Consider the following 13,747-nt stretch of genomic DNA (forward strand, 5'->3'; position numbering starts at 1 on the left):
TGCCATAGGCTTAGTGAGTGACTGTTGGTGGGTGGGTCAAAAGTGGGAATTTAATTTCAAGGTCCAAACTGAGCAGAAAATCCATGGGACAACAGGCAACACCACCACAGGGTCTAAAACATGCAGTCTGTGGGATCACGCTGTACATGTAGTAGCCTCCAGCGCATCATCAACTGAAAGGCAGACAGAAGGGCCCTGGGGAAAAGAATTGTCCAGGTACTTGTGTTAGGTTCTGAAGGAAAAAAGTTGTGCTAATACCATTCAATGAGAGAATTTTCCACCAAGAGGACTCAATTCACCTCCTTCTTTTGTGAACATGAGAGACATCTGGTGTCTCAAGCCTGGCAAGAGAGAATAAAGCACATGGAGTTCATGACATGATGCTGAGCAGGGGCTCCATCTTCCTTTTATTCTAGATTTAGGTGGCACACTGGTTTCTCTGATCATTTGCAAATGCTCAGTTATATCTGCCCACACCTGAGCTGGTCCCCTCAGGCTCTCTTTCTAGTTGAAGGAGGCAATAGACATGGCTGCAGACTGCCTTCTCTCTTCCCAACATGTGCAGTTGAAAGAGTTCAAATTGGCCTGTCCTGCATAGGAGGAAAGCTGTGATGAGTGATAAAGAAAAGCTGAGATGAATGATGATCTCTGTTGGGGATTTTAACATCAGCAACATCTAAAGTGAGGTGATATGAAGCCTGCACAAGAGATTGCATATTGTTCCAGGCAAAAAAGAGTTTTCCTTTCACTTTTACTATTAGCAAGAGCAATTTGTATAAAACACATTTCACTCTCCATTATAGCTGGACTGTGCACAGGGAGCTCAGGCTTCAGTGGCAATGCTCCCCTGCAGCCCTCAGCCTGATGCTGCTAACAATAAACATCTTCTTTTGTTCATGACATCTCCCAGGGAAACATGGAAAGGTGTCATATAGCAGACTTCTGGGCCCCATTTTTATATAATTAACTGGTTTGCCACCTATAATGCTGTAATTAAGCTTTCATGTGTAAAGCAGGAACATATGCTACTGTCAAAGGAATGTGAATGAGACATGCAGGCATTTCACGTTAATTTAACTATACCACTATTAACTCTCTTCCACTTGTTAGTGGTGACCAAAGGCAGAGGCTACTGGTGGTGGCTGTTGCTTGCACACAAACCCGGCAGGGCTCTCAGTGATGTGCACTGTGCTGAGCACTAACAACATGACCTACCTTAAAGGTAGGAGTTGTTTCTGTCCAGTGTGACTGTCTCAGTGATGCAGGGAGATTTCCTGTTACGGGCCAATACTGCATGCCTGAGTTAGTTGTGGATGGACAGGACAAGCGTGGTAACAGACTTTGTTTTTATAAGAATACTAGGTTGTGGATTTCAAGTTCACCAAGTCTCTGAGTATAACAGTACTCTTCAAGGAGTCATAGCATGGGCTGAGGCATTGGCCCATTGTCCACCACGTTATATAATTGTAAATCTGTCCCTGAAATAAGTGTGACCTATGCCAATATGCCCATGCAGTTTGTGGGGTGACAAAACAGACAACACAAAGGCTGTGTGTCCTGGGACATGGCCTTCAAAATTGCTTGCCCTTTGCTTTGCTCCCAGTTGGCTCAGCCATTGACTGGAATGCTGCCTTGTAGACCATGTGTTTTCTGCTGTGGGGTCTTTATGATTTTGGCTCATTTAAGGAAAATTAGAATTGTACACAATCCTGACTCCTGCGTGACATAAGAAATCTGATTATAGGATCATTTTTGCTGGTTAAAATTTCAGGCAGTAATTCAACTCTTCTATCCAGCATGATATTTATTGGACTGCAACAAGAAAATTATAATTATACTAAAAAACTGCACAGATTGGAGCTGGAAGCAATGAGACAATAAAGCCCCACAGTATCAGCTGTATAGCTGCCTCCAGGCTAGAACTGCACTTTGAGTCATCCTATTTAGGAGCTGTCTCCAGCACTCACTGAAGTCAACAGGAGCCTTTGATTTCTTCTCAGTAGGTGCTGGATCAGACTGTTACAGTCTCCTTTTAAAGTCTAAGAACAAGGGGGCAAAAGGCAAGCTTCGTGAGCCACATTGCACCAATGAAATAATATCACTTTAAGAAGAAACATGCTCCTTGGAGGAACATAAAATTTGCAGGAGGATGAGAGTTCAGGGCACTGCAATTACTACATAATAGTAAAATTTCATCAGTGAGCAAGGACAAAGCTGAATTTCTGGGGTAATGCTTGATGTGCAGCATGGGAGAGGTTTGTCAAAAACAAAATCCATGGTTGGAAAATAGGCAGCATTTAGAAATAAAAACCACAGCAATTAGCAGTGCAGTTTGCATGCAAGGGGCTTGAAGTTAAAAAAGTATTATATACTCATCTAAAACTTTATGGTGCTTTGAGATGTATCTGCTGTATATATGGTGGAACATGCCAATCATTTGGCAAAAAATTGCCCAAAAGTTCAGTGAATGAATTAGTTAGTTGGAGCATTATCCATTTCTTTCTGAAGGCCAATCACAAAGGGGTCAAGTTGTTCTGCCAGGAAAATGTCCTAAGGGGAATGTTTTATATTTTACCTTTGTCAGCACATTGGAGAGGATTTTGCTCAAGTCACCTTTGTATATTTTATTCATTAGGGCGTGATCCTGAAAGGCTGCACTCACCCTTTGATCAGAGTAATTCCATGCAGCCTGAGGATGACGAATACTTGCGAGGACATGCTGGGGACCTCACAGGATTAGGTTTTGGGCACCTGTGTTCATATACTGGACTTCTGAGCTGAAAATGGGGCAGGTTAATAATTTCAGACAAGGTGCTGAAACTGCTAATCAAAGCACCAGTGCAAAAGGTATAAGATGAACATTGAGTCTTCTTGGTTTTATCTAATTAAAAGCAATTTTAACTTTAATGTAGGTTTGTGTATTTAGTATTAAAGATATTAGAGATGGAAATGAAAGGAATGATTCTGCACAGCCTCTTTCATGAAAGACTTAATTTGTTCTTGCCTGCTGATTTTGATGCTTTACCTAGGTGCTATTCAATTTTAACTGTTTATAAGATAATGGAAAGATTTACTGTATCACAGCCCTTCTGCAAAAAATAAAAACATCTAATGTCTCCTTGGGGATTTGGTAATCAAAGAATAGAAAATTGTATTCTGGAGCCAAAGTTAATGAGAGCTCATTCTGTTCCTTCTGGACAAGAGTGCCCCATGTCCACTGCTGAGGGGACAGGGAGAAAGCTGGCTCTTCCAGCCATTGTCCAGAGGCTTGAGCAATTAATCTGTGGTGTGGGGTTGCAGGCTGGAAGCCATTACATCCCAAGTGAAAAAATTCTCATACTGCCATGGTTACTGTTCCTTCTGATTCTCCACAATGTCAGTGGATTCCAGGATGGAGATGAAGACAGGGGTCTGGTTATCTTGTCATGATGCTGCAGCACAAAAAGGCAAGGTGCCACCTTGCAGGAAAGGTGCCACCTTCCACATGGCAGGAAAGTTTTCCTGTCCAAGTGTTTTTAATGCAGTGCCCTGGCACCTTGGAGATAAATTTGTCCATAATCAATTCCCTCTCATTCTAAAGCGGTGGAAATCTCTCACCCCATTTTTCATTTCAAACCACTTTTTGTGGCTCCTCTGCCTCAGTGGTTGTCTTTCAGGAGCAGTGCTCATGGGTTGTGCTCTGAGATTCATTACTGAAGAAGTCGTGAGTAAAATTGATGGGTCTTACATTCCACTATCAAGGTGACTTGTTTGACTGGACTGCTCTGCTTTTCTATCCATTAGCACAAAGTACCCTTCGTTAGGAAGGAATTTGATCAACAGACTGCATAATTGCCATTTCTGTCTTAGTTAATGGAAAGAGTCGTGTTGCACTCCATGTTTTCAACTATGTGCAACAACCCTCACATTAAAATGATACAAATTAAACAGAGCTTTTACAAAAGCCTCTTTTTAAACTAACAGTTAAAGACTGCAAAGTTAAAAATGGCTTGCTTTGGACAGAAAATTTCAATTAAGGGCTAAACTATATATAAGAAGGCAAAATAATTGAGAATTTAAGCTCCTTCTGTGCAGCTTGCATGGAGTCATTAGACTTGGAGAGTGGGTGTAATAGCTGTCTTTAGGAGGCATAAGGAATATGTGCACATTCTGGTGCTGTTTTGACACCTGAATAATTTAGAAGACTGTCTTTTTTAATTGTACTTAATGTGTGGCTCTAGAACCATGGGGTCTTTTTATGGTGATCCCATGATTTGAGGCCACATTTGCTGGCCATGGTTCCTGTGTCTCTCCACAGTCTGAAACACTGGGAGGGCAGAGTGGCATCTGTGCTGCCTTCACTGTGCCAGCCAGGGCAGCTGCCAAGAGCAGCATTGTCTGGCACAGCCATAGGGAAGGTATGGCCACCATGTGGAATCCTCTCTCTCCTCATGCTCTTCTTTTTGCTACCAAAGTGAAGAGGAGCAGGGCTGGTGCTTGGATTTAAGATGAAAATATTCTCAGGTTTTATGGTAGCTCATATTTATCTCTGCCAGACTTTTCCTTCCTTTGATTCATTTGAGGGCTTCAAGAACTAACAGCCCAACAGCATTGCTTACTCTGAGGATATTCTGATATATGTCTTTGAAAAGACAAGACACCTGTGGCCATACCAACTCTGGATCACCCACCATCATTTCCTTCATGACCTTTATAGATGTCAAATGAGACTGGGTTTTCCCCCCCCTAGTTCTTTCATTCTGCAGTGAATGCAATTTCAGGTCCCAGAAGTGAAATCAGGCAGCACATTAATCAACTCTGCTCCCCAGTCTCTGCACTTCTGTCTTTCCATAGTTTATTTTTTCTGGCTAATGTAACACAGATTTAAAAATAGGGGTACATTATCCTCCCAAAATACATACAATTCTGGTATCAGCAGTGGAATAAGCTCATTTAGATTAAAGGAACCATTTTCTTTCTGTGGAATGAAAGAAATGAAATACCTTATCTGCCTGCTTGGGTTACATTTCAAGTGTTATGCCTCCTACAGCATATAGGGCTGATGTCATATGCAAGTCATCTGCTTAGTGTCCTTCTGGTATGCTGCTAGAAAACATTTCCCTTAACAATTCTTCAGTGTATGCCTTTGCATGGATCACAAAAAAGAAAAAGCTGCATTATGGAAGAAGAAGCACAAAGGAGTTTAAATGTACCCAGCTAACATATGAAACTTAATGGCTACCTCTGCAGCGGGGAGGGAGAGAAAAATTGTGCCTGAACACCTCTTGTTTATTTTGTACTGCTGTCAGAGTGACCAGAATGCTTTATCAAACATGTTTTTACAGTGAAGGGTAGAGCCTTGTTCTAAATACTATACTTCACCTAAAACACACAAGAGTGCAATACAGAAAATGTGTTTGGAAAGGAAGAAAATGTGCTTGCTTCTTGTGTTAAAAAATGCAAACCAAGTTCATTAGTTGGTGCTGTAGTTAATTTAATAGCACATGGTAATTTTAGAATTTCTTAGATATAGGAATCTTGGCATAAAATTAGATTGAAAAATTGATAAAGTGCAATTTGTCTAATTCCTTTTATTTAATAAACTAGACAAACAGTTCCTCAAACTTTCAAGAGAAGCTATTTTTCTGCTGCGGTTCAGTTGTGTAGAACCCATACATCACATTAAAAAAAATTTAGAAAATGGTATAGTAATGCTTTATTTCATTCTGGAGAAAGCAATGTTGTCATGTAATTGCTTTTTTGCTGAGCTCTTTCACTTGACCCTCTTTGCTTATTATAATGTTTTAGGTGCCATAGCTTGGGGTTTATTGACCCCTGTTTGTTGCCCATTTGTTTTATAGTTACTGAGTATTGTAAGGCTTGGAAAGATTAGTGTAAAAATTATAATTTGATCCTATTCATTAGAAATGGTTGTGGAAAAAGTGTTAGCAGTAAATGTCGTCCTTCTCAGCTTTTATTATAAAAGCCTGAAGGGCTGCAACACCTCCAGCTGGTCAGCATTAACTCGCGCAGTTCTGGAGAATTGACTTGGGATGGGTCGGGCTGAGGAATGGTTGTATGAGGGAAAACAAAGAAAACTTTGTGCTGGAGAAATAATATTTGTAGCAACTGCATATGAGACATTTTTTTCCTACATGTGGTCCTTTCAGTCTCCTAAGTAGTAGTGTTGCCATAATAATTGGGAGCTAAAAATAAGTATTTTCAGGTTGCTGGTCCATGCCTCTTCAATGAAGCACCTGATCCAGAGCACTATCACATTCCATGGCAGCCACCAGGTGCTGGCACTGTTGGACTTGTTTGCCATGAAAGCACTTCCTCCACTTTTGCTTCTGGGCTTACACACACTGGGGTATTACCCACAACCTGTGAGTCAGGTGTCAAGCTTGGCTGCTGCAAACACTCCTGCCTTGCTAAGGTCAAAACATTAGAATATTTCATACAAATTTAGACTACCACCACAAACAATACAGTGTCTACAGGAAGTAAAAATTGATGTAGTAATCAAAATTCTTTTACTGAGTGAAATGAAAAGTCATCCAAAATGCATGTGAAGTATCAAAAAGATGTGTTAGACCTTTACAGTTATACTGGCAAGAAAAGTAATGGATTTTTGTGCCTTCTGTCTGCTGCTCAGGTAGGGAAGGAGCCCTGCAAGATAACTTCAAATGCTTTTATCTGAGTAGTCGTGTTTGACTAAATCAGGAAGCTGTTTTTATAAGGACTTAATTTTCAGGTGTGAATTATAGAGAGGGTGTGGCACAGTATGTGAAATCTTTGTCCATTTCTAACAGAAGTGGTTCATGGCTCAATACTTCAGCCGTAGGAGTAGGCTCGATACCTGCTAAAAATGACTAGCACATACCAATAAATGTCTACCCTAAGTATTCTGAGATTGAATTAACTTTAAATTTTAAACTGAATAAATGAATTAATTTTTAAAATTAATTAAAGCAATTTACTCTATATAATTTACAAGCCAAGTTTTATACTTTAATAAAAACATAAAATTATAGAAATCAATGCAGCTATAATACTTTCAAGTTTTTTTTTTCTCTGAACTCATTAGGCAATACTAGCATTTTTCATATCAAAAACATCCTGTGTATAAGTTTGTGTCTAATGGAAATTAAAGAAAGATAAATGTAGAAAGAAAGCCTACTGTGTACTTCAACTGGACGATGTACTTTAACTCTGAATAGATTAAGTTATGATGGTACAAAGAAGCACAGAAGGAGAGAAAAACTGGATAATGTATTTACATGTATTCTAAGAAGTCGCACAGCTTTTTATTTGCCTTGTTACAGAAATAAAACTTCTGCAAATTAACTTGATGACTGCTTGAAAGGATTAATTCAGAAACACAATACCTTAGAAGGACTAAAAGCCCTGAAATACCTTTCTAAAAGCTTCCCAAACTGTAAAAAAATGTAGCTTAAATTCTGTAATTTAAAGGTAAATATTTATTTTAAAGGCTTCTAGCAGCATTTTGTTCATTGCAAAATTCAGTAGATACTTTTGTAACTTTTCTTTGCTTGATCAGCTATGCAGTAGCATCCTGAACTGTCAGTTTTCTGACGTGGAGTTTCACCCATTAATTCAAATGAACAGGTTTACAGAGTTAATGAAAATAATTTTTACTTCCACCTACACTACCATCCTCCAAATGTAGGAGGAACATCCTAATATTTAAGGTATGGCCTCTACTTTTAGCCCTTTTATTTTAGCACATCCCCAGCAACTGAAGAGATCCAGTGTACTGCTAACTTTTATTCCCCTTGAACAGGCATTTTCTTTGTGTTTGAAATGTCATTTTATGTAGTCAATCATATTGGACTTTTTAGATAGCAATTTTTACTGCACCCTGTAAATAGAGGTAGTAAGTGTTAATACTGGAGGTGCAGAAGACCTTAGTAGAACAACTATCAGTCGCTGCAGTTTGAGTTATATATTCAAGACATATTTCAAGTTACCAAAGGTGTCTTTTGTATGACAGCTGTGCCCATTGTTTGCAAGGGGAGCTGAAGAAATGTCTGTCTTACAGGCCTGCTCTGAATCCTTCCCTGAGTTGTGTTTATACCTCTCTTTTTTCAGCAAAGGCGGGAAATGTAATTAGTGCATAATGACAGCTACAACAGTCCCAGAAAGAGGAGATTGATTCCCACCATGGCTGAAAACCCCCCTATGCCATGTGTGTAATCAGGCCCAGTTTTTGAGTTCTAATTAACTTTATTAATGTTTAGTGCAGGAAGTACAAAGGCAACTTAAACAAGGATATAAAAAGCACTGGAGCATTGAAACACGGGTTTCATGTAACTGACTCTTAGTGAAAGACATATTTTTCAGCATTTTGTAAAGAAAAATAAAGTAATTTAGAAGAAAGATATTAGATTCTTAATACACTCTTATATTAAGGAAGCTTTAAATAACAGAGCAAAGAGACTAACAATAGCTCCCTACTTCGTAACACTGGTAGCAGCTCTTTCTGATGTGCAATTAATAAATACGATAGCGAACACGCAACCCTGTACAGTGACAGTGGGATAAAAGAGATGCAATCACTTGCAAGACTCCTGTTATGCCAGCAGTAAGACTTTATGGGCTACTGGAAAATGAGTTTGTGAAAAACCAATTGAAAAAATCTTCTCCATTACATGTTCCTTTTATAGAAACATATTAATTTCGCATGTGGAAAGATAAAATATTACACTGGTAAATAACTGTGAAGACATTTTCCCCCACTAAAGACACAATTGCAAAATCTTGCAATCAAAGCAATTGTATATATTATTTTGATATAATAATCATAATAACCTTTAAAGCAGCGACATATTAATTACACATAAAGTATATTATTTGCATAGATTTTTTGTTTACTGCCCATGGATTACCATTTGGTAAATACATCTATAATTCATCAAGCTTTGGTGCTCTTTGATGAGCTCAAACTGGAATATAGCTGATACTGTATATTACTGTAATTGAAAAGAACACTATAATGATACATTTTTTGGTGCTTTAGCCTCCTAAATATAAAAATTACAGTAGAAAACATAAGAATACCTTTTTTGTTATTTATTGACCCTATTCCCAGGCATGATGATTTAACAATACTTAAAAGATATTCCTATTTTCAGAAGCACTCAAAACAGATGGTTAGCAGCCTGTCCACTAGAAAGATTGTGCTTTGGAACAATTTAGTATTTATCTTTTTCTGATACTTTTCATATGATTATTAAGTAAAAACATATAATAAAAAACAGTCTTGCAGTTATACAAAACTATAGTATTGTTTTGTATAATCTTGCTAACAAAGTTTAGAAGCAGATCCTTCATCCACAGAGAAGTCAGGAAGTCAGAAATATGTAGCGTCAAAAATAGAAAATTATTATTTCTTTAAAGATGTAGTGTAGGCTATTGTTTTTAACTTTAATCTGGTATATGATTACTCTATAGTGCTCGCAGTCTTGCCAAGAGAGCTTCTACTTCTGGAATGGCTTCTCCCCTCGGAGGGGACCCAATACGATCCATTTTCTTTTCTTTGCCACCTTCTCCATGACAGGATTCCTTTCTCCCAACAGCCCTGTTCAACACCTTAGAGCTTGTTTCCACATCATATGTAACTTCTTTGGTGACTGGGCTTCTTGTCGAGTTTAAAGTGATACTGTGGTGTGAACACGGCTTCTCTGGCTGGCCTTTCTGGTTCTCTGCAGAGACAAATCAAACAAACCTTGTTTCATATTAAAACATTCAGTTTCAATATTCTGTAATATAAAAAGACCTCTTGATCAGAAAAATTTTACATGCAGATGATGTACTACAAGGAGTAATGAATGCCAAGGAGGTAAGACAAAATATATTATCCAACTTCAAAAGCAGTGGACTGGGTCCCTTGGAAGTGATACAGACTTTACATGTCTTCATTAAATTAACATCCATATTTCTTACAAAATCACAGATATAGCATGACAGGATCCTCCTTTCTTACTGGAGTCAAAGAGATACCTAGCACGTCTTCCAAGGTTTTACCTCATTAATTACATTTCCTACATACTTTTTAATTGTTCAAATTTTAAAATGTATTTTAAAATCCATTTTAATTTAATTAACCATTGTTATACCTTTTCTTTCCTTGGGGAACTTTTAGGCAAGCTAAATAATTTCAAGAAATTGCATAATTCACTATTTTTTGCTAAACATCACTGGCATTGCCTGTCACACAAAGTTGCACTCAGTTAATATCCAGGCAGGAGTTTTGCAGGTTTGGCATGTATTAATAGACAGATTTCTTTTTCTGTCACTCCCCATCCCCCTTCCAGATCAAGTGACTGTTTTCCAAACCAGCATATGAGTGGCTTCTCTCATAGATCTCAAACTTTTTAAAAACAGGCCTACTCAATATTCATGTAACCTTGAGCAAGGCTTGAAAATGCCTTCAACACACTTGACATGACATTTAAAGTTTTTTGGTTATTCGGTGAAAGATGTTCCATCATCCCAATAGTAATGACTTTGGAGCACAGGCAGTCACTCATGACAGTGTGTTTTATGTGAGTCCTGAAAATTCCTACCGAAAACAGCTTGTACATTAAAAGGCAGCTGCTGAAGATATTTACTGCACTGTCATTCCCTGACCAGGGGCTCTTGGTGATGGATGAGGATTTTACACACTTTCTTGGACAATCTCAACGAATTTTGTAAGTACGATCACCTTTTGGGAGGTGGGAAGAAAATAAATGCCTCCTTTCCATCATCTTCTAAATCAGATAAGCAATTCTTAATTAAAATTTCTTGAGACAAATTTGACACTTAGCTGAAAAACGTAATTTTTTTTTCACTATGGAAAATAATTTGACCTTGAATATGCAGCAGCACAGTGTTCCTGAATCACAGGAGGCCAATGACTGGTTATGAACATAGCTTTATAATTACATGTAATAAACCCGTCACATATAATTAAAATATCCCCTGTATGTGCACTCTTAAATGTCCCATTCTACTTAAATGTTTATGCTTACTGATTCTGAACACAGATTTGCAAGCAGATAAAAGTGTGCTACCTGTGTCAATATACAAACTACCAGCTGCACCACAGACCTTCCTGTTTACATTCAATCTAGGGGCAGCAGGAAAAATAGTTGGTGTTTAAAAATCAACACTTTTAAGTATAAGAAAACCCAATGTCATATCATCATCAGAGGTGAAGCATAATTGTTGGATTTTAAAAAAGTCTAAAAGAAATTAGGCACTGAAAGTAAGCTTCTCAAATGCACCATCAAGGAAATTTTAACTATTTTCCACTTCAGCAGTCTTCACCCAAAAATGTGAGGATGAATTAGGTGTGGTGAATTAGACTGTATAACAGACATGGGGAACTCTTATTAACTGAGGCCTCAAAGTAAAATCCAGCAGTAAAATCCCCCAATTTTGTCATAGTGTACACAGGGCAGAGTAGAGGTGCCTTAGAGTGAGACTCACAACCGCAGCCTAAGCAGGGAATTGCTGCAAGCTAGCTATTAATAAGTAGTAGCTCATGGGATCTGTCTAAACTCCTTCACCACTTTGAAACTCAGTAAGTAATTGAGGCTTTCACTTCAGTGTGTCCCACAAATTGCTGCCTGCAATCTGGAATTGTTGTGTAGGGATAGGAGAGAGTAAAGCTGAAGACAGCTGTGCCTTTTTTTCCCCTTAAAACAACAGCAGTTGTGAATTTCTAGGCACCAACTAATAAGTGCAGCACGTAACTCAAATGACCAGCCTTTCCCTTCACTCTGAAGGGTCCTGAAAAAAATGAAAAATGGCATTAGGAAAGTGCCTTAAACAGTGTTTCGTTTATGTGAGTAGTTTTTGTTTTATCTCCTTGATGATGTCAAGATTCACCAGAAAAATCACAGAGTCACAGTAGTGATTAGCAGCATTCCTTAATAATGAGAACACTTTGGTCTCAGACATGTTACAAATAATATTGAGCAGCTAGAGTAAATGAAAAAAAATAGTGCTTGGACACATATTTTATCTAAATCCAGTATCATCATCTTGAAGTTGTTATTTAGCTGCTTTCTAAATCAGGTGCCATCTTTACTGCTTATGTTCTTCAGTCAAGGAGGAACTTCACAGAGCCTAAGTGCAAGTCCAGTATTAGCAGATGTGGAGGTAGATAGTGCCCTGCTTAGCAAATTGGCTGTTGTGAATTTCATTCAGAAACACTGAAATTTGGCTTGGCTCAGAAAGCATACATACACATTTACTTACAGCCCTAGATTTCACTTCAGTAAGTGTGCATGCAAAGAATTAACTGCTGTATTACTTGAGGTATATGTGCTGCTCGTGGCATTCTTATCAGAGCGAAAGACGACTTTTCTTTAAATCAAAGTGTAAAATTAGTAAAATTACCACTATCACTAATTCCTCAGTTTTTTATTTTAGGACAATAGAAATTAATTTGTGTTAAATTCAAACTCTTAAGCACCCTATACTGCTTCACACACTGATTCAAAACTCGCATGCATTGGTGTTTTGGTACCACATCCATTCCACTGCCTTGACTTGGGATTGTAACCTCACCTTCCTCAAATCCTGTGCTATGGTGGTGAAACCAAAGAAGTTAATTTTCAGCTTGTCAGTGTTGAGGTCAGTGGTTTAAAAAAACCAGTGCATCTTGCATGTGAATTCAGAACTACATGGCCGCAAACTGCTGCAGGTTAGCACACAGCTTTGACCACAACTGTGGAAAAATCAGACTTCCTTAGTCCCGTACGATAAAGACTATAAAGCATATAGTTATTTACTTGCAAAAAAAGCCAGAAGTCAAGATTACCTGACAAAGTAAGTACAAGAATAAACAGCCATTAATTTACTTCTATTAGACATTAAAACCTTGAACCACCAGAGTAATGACGTTTTGGAATTCACATATATACATGTGAAAGCAGGAAACCATAACCAGTCATAAGCATGAATTTGATCTGTTTCTGAAAACAGTATTTGATATGGCTGCCCAAACAGCCAGGACATGTCTTAGTCACATTGGCCACCTAAGCTTCCAGAAAAAGGGAACACACAGAAAATCCACAAACCATACCAGTCTTAACAGACTTTCCTAAAATGTTTTGAACCATTACATCATAGACATACATAAATTCGTTTTCTGCTTTTGACAATAAACTATATTTGAAACAAATTATGTATTTACTCACATGTATTGGTTCAAATACACTTCTAAAGAACTGAATATAATTAAACACACAGAAGGTTAAACAAAAGCTACTCATGAAAAGGCACTTCTGCATGAATTTCTGTTAAGAAGAAAGCTTACATTTCTGGAGATGCACTATTTGTCCACCTACTGTAGCAAGGTGCACCTTCTGGCAGTAGCACGACAAAAAGAAATCAGACATTAAAAATCACTGGAAAAAGGCAGAACTTATTAATTTCCCATATATACTGGAAGTAGTTGAGACAAGTTTCTACTGCTTGGTCACTTTGAACAATCGACATTTGTCATTCACCCATATCATAACAATCACTATGCAGATTTTAAAAAAAAATCAATAATTTTGAATTAATAATTAAGTTTTCTAAATGCTCAGGTGATAATCTATAATAGTTTTGACTTCATTGCTAGTGAATGTTCCCAAGCACGGGTTAGGCAGAGATCATATTGTCTACTACAAAAGTCTCAGTGTCCAGATTCCATGATATTTAAATCTTTTCTTTCCCTTGTTCAATATTGAACTTTTGTGGGTCCTCC

The 13,747-nt window shown here is 38.0% G+C and overlaps 1 protein-coding gene across 1 annotated transcript in view; it reads right to left on the minus strand.

The window, feature by feature from the left end:
- Positions 1 to 8,251: 8,251 nt before the first annotated feature.
- Positions 8,252 to 13,747, minus strand: part of DIAPH3 (diaphanous related formin 3) — a 203,987-nt gene continuing 198,491 nt past the window's right edge. Inside the window, exon 27 of the mRNA XM_054271625.1 lies at positions 8,252 to 9,704. Within this exon, the coding sequence (XP_054127600.1) occupies positions 9,448 to 9,704 (257 nt within the window). The 3' untranslated portion in view covers positions 8,252 to 9,447. The remainder of the gene's footprint in view (positions 9,705 to 13,747) is intronic.

Source organism: Melozone crissalis, unplaced genomic scaffold, assembly GCF_028551555.1.
Source record: "Melozone crissalis strain CALT ecotype California unplaced genomic scaffold, PUWL_Pcris_2 ptg000013l_1, whole genome shotgun sequence".
NCBI classification, from domain to species: Eukaryota; Metazoa; Chordata; class Aves; order Passeriformes; family Passerellidae; genus Melozone; species Melozone crissalis.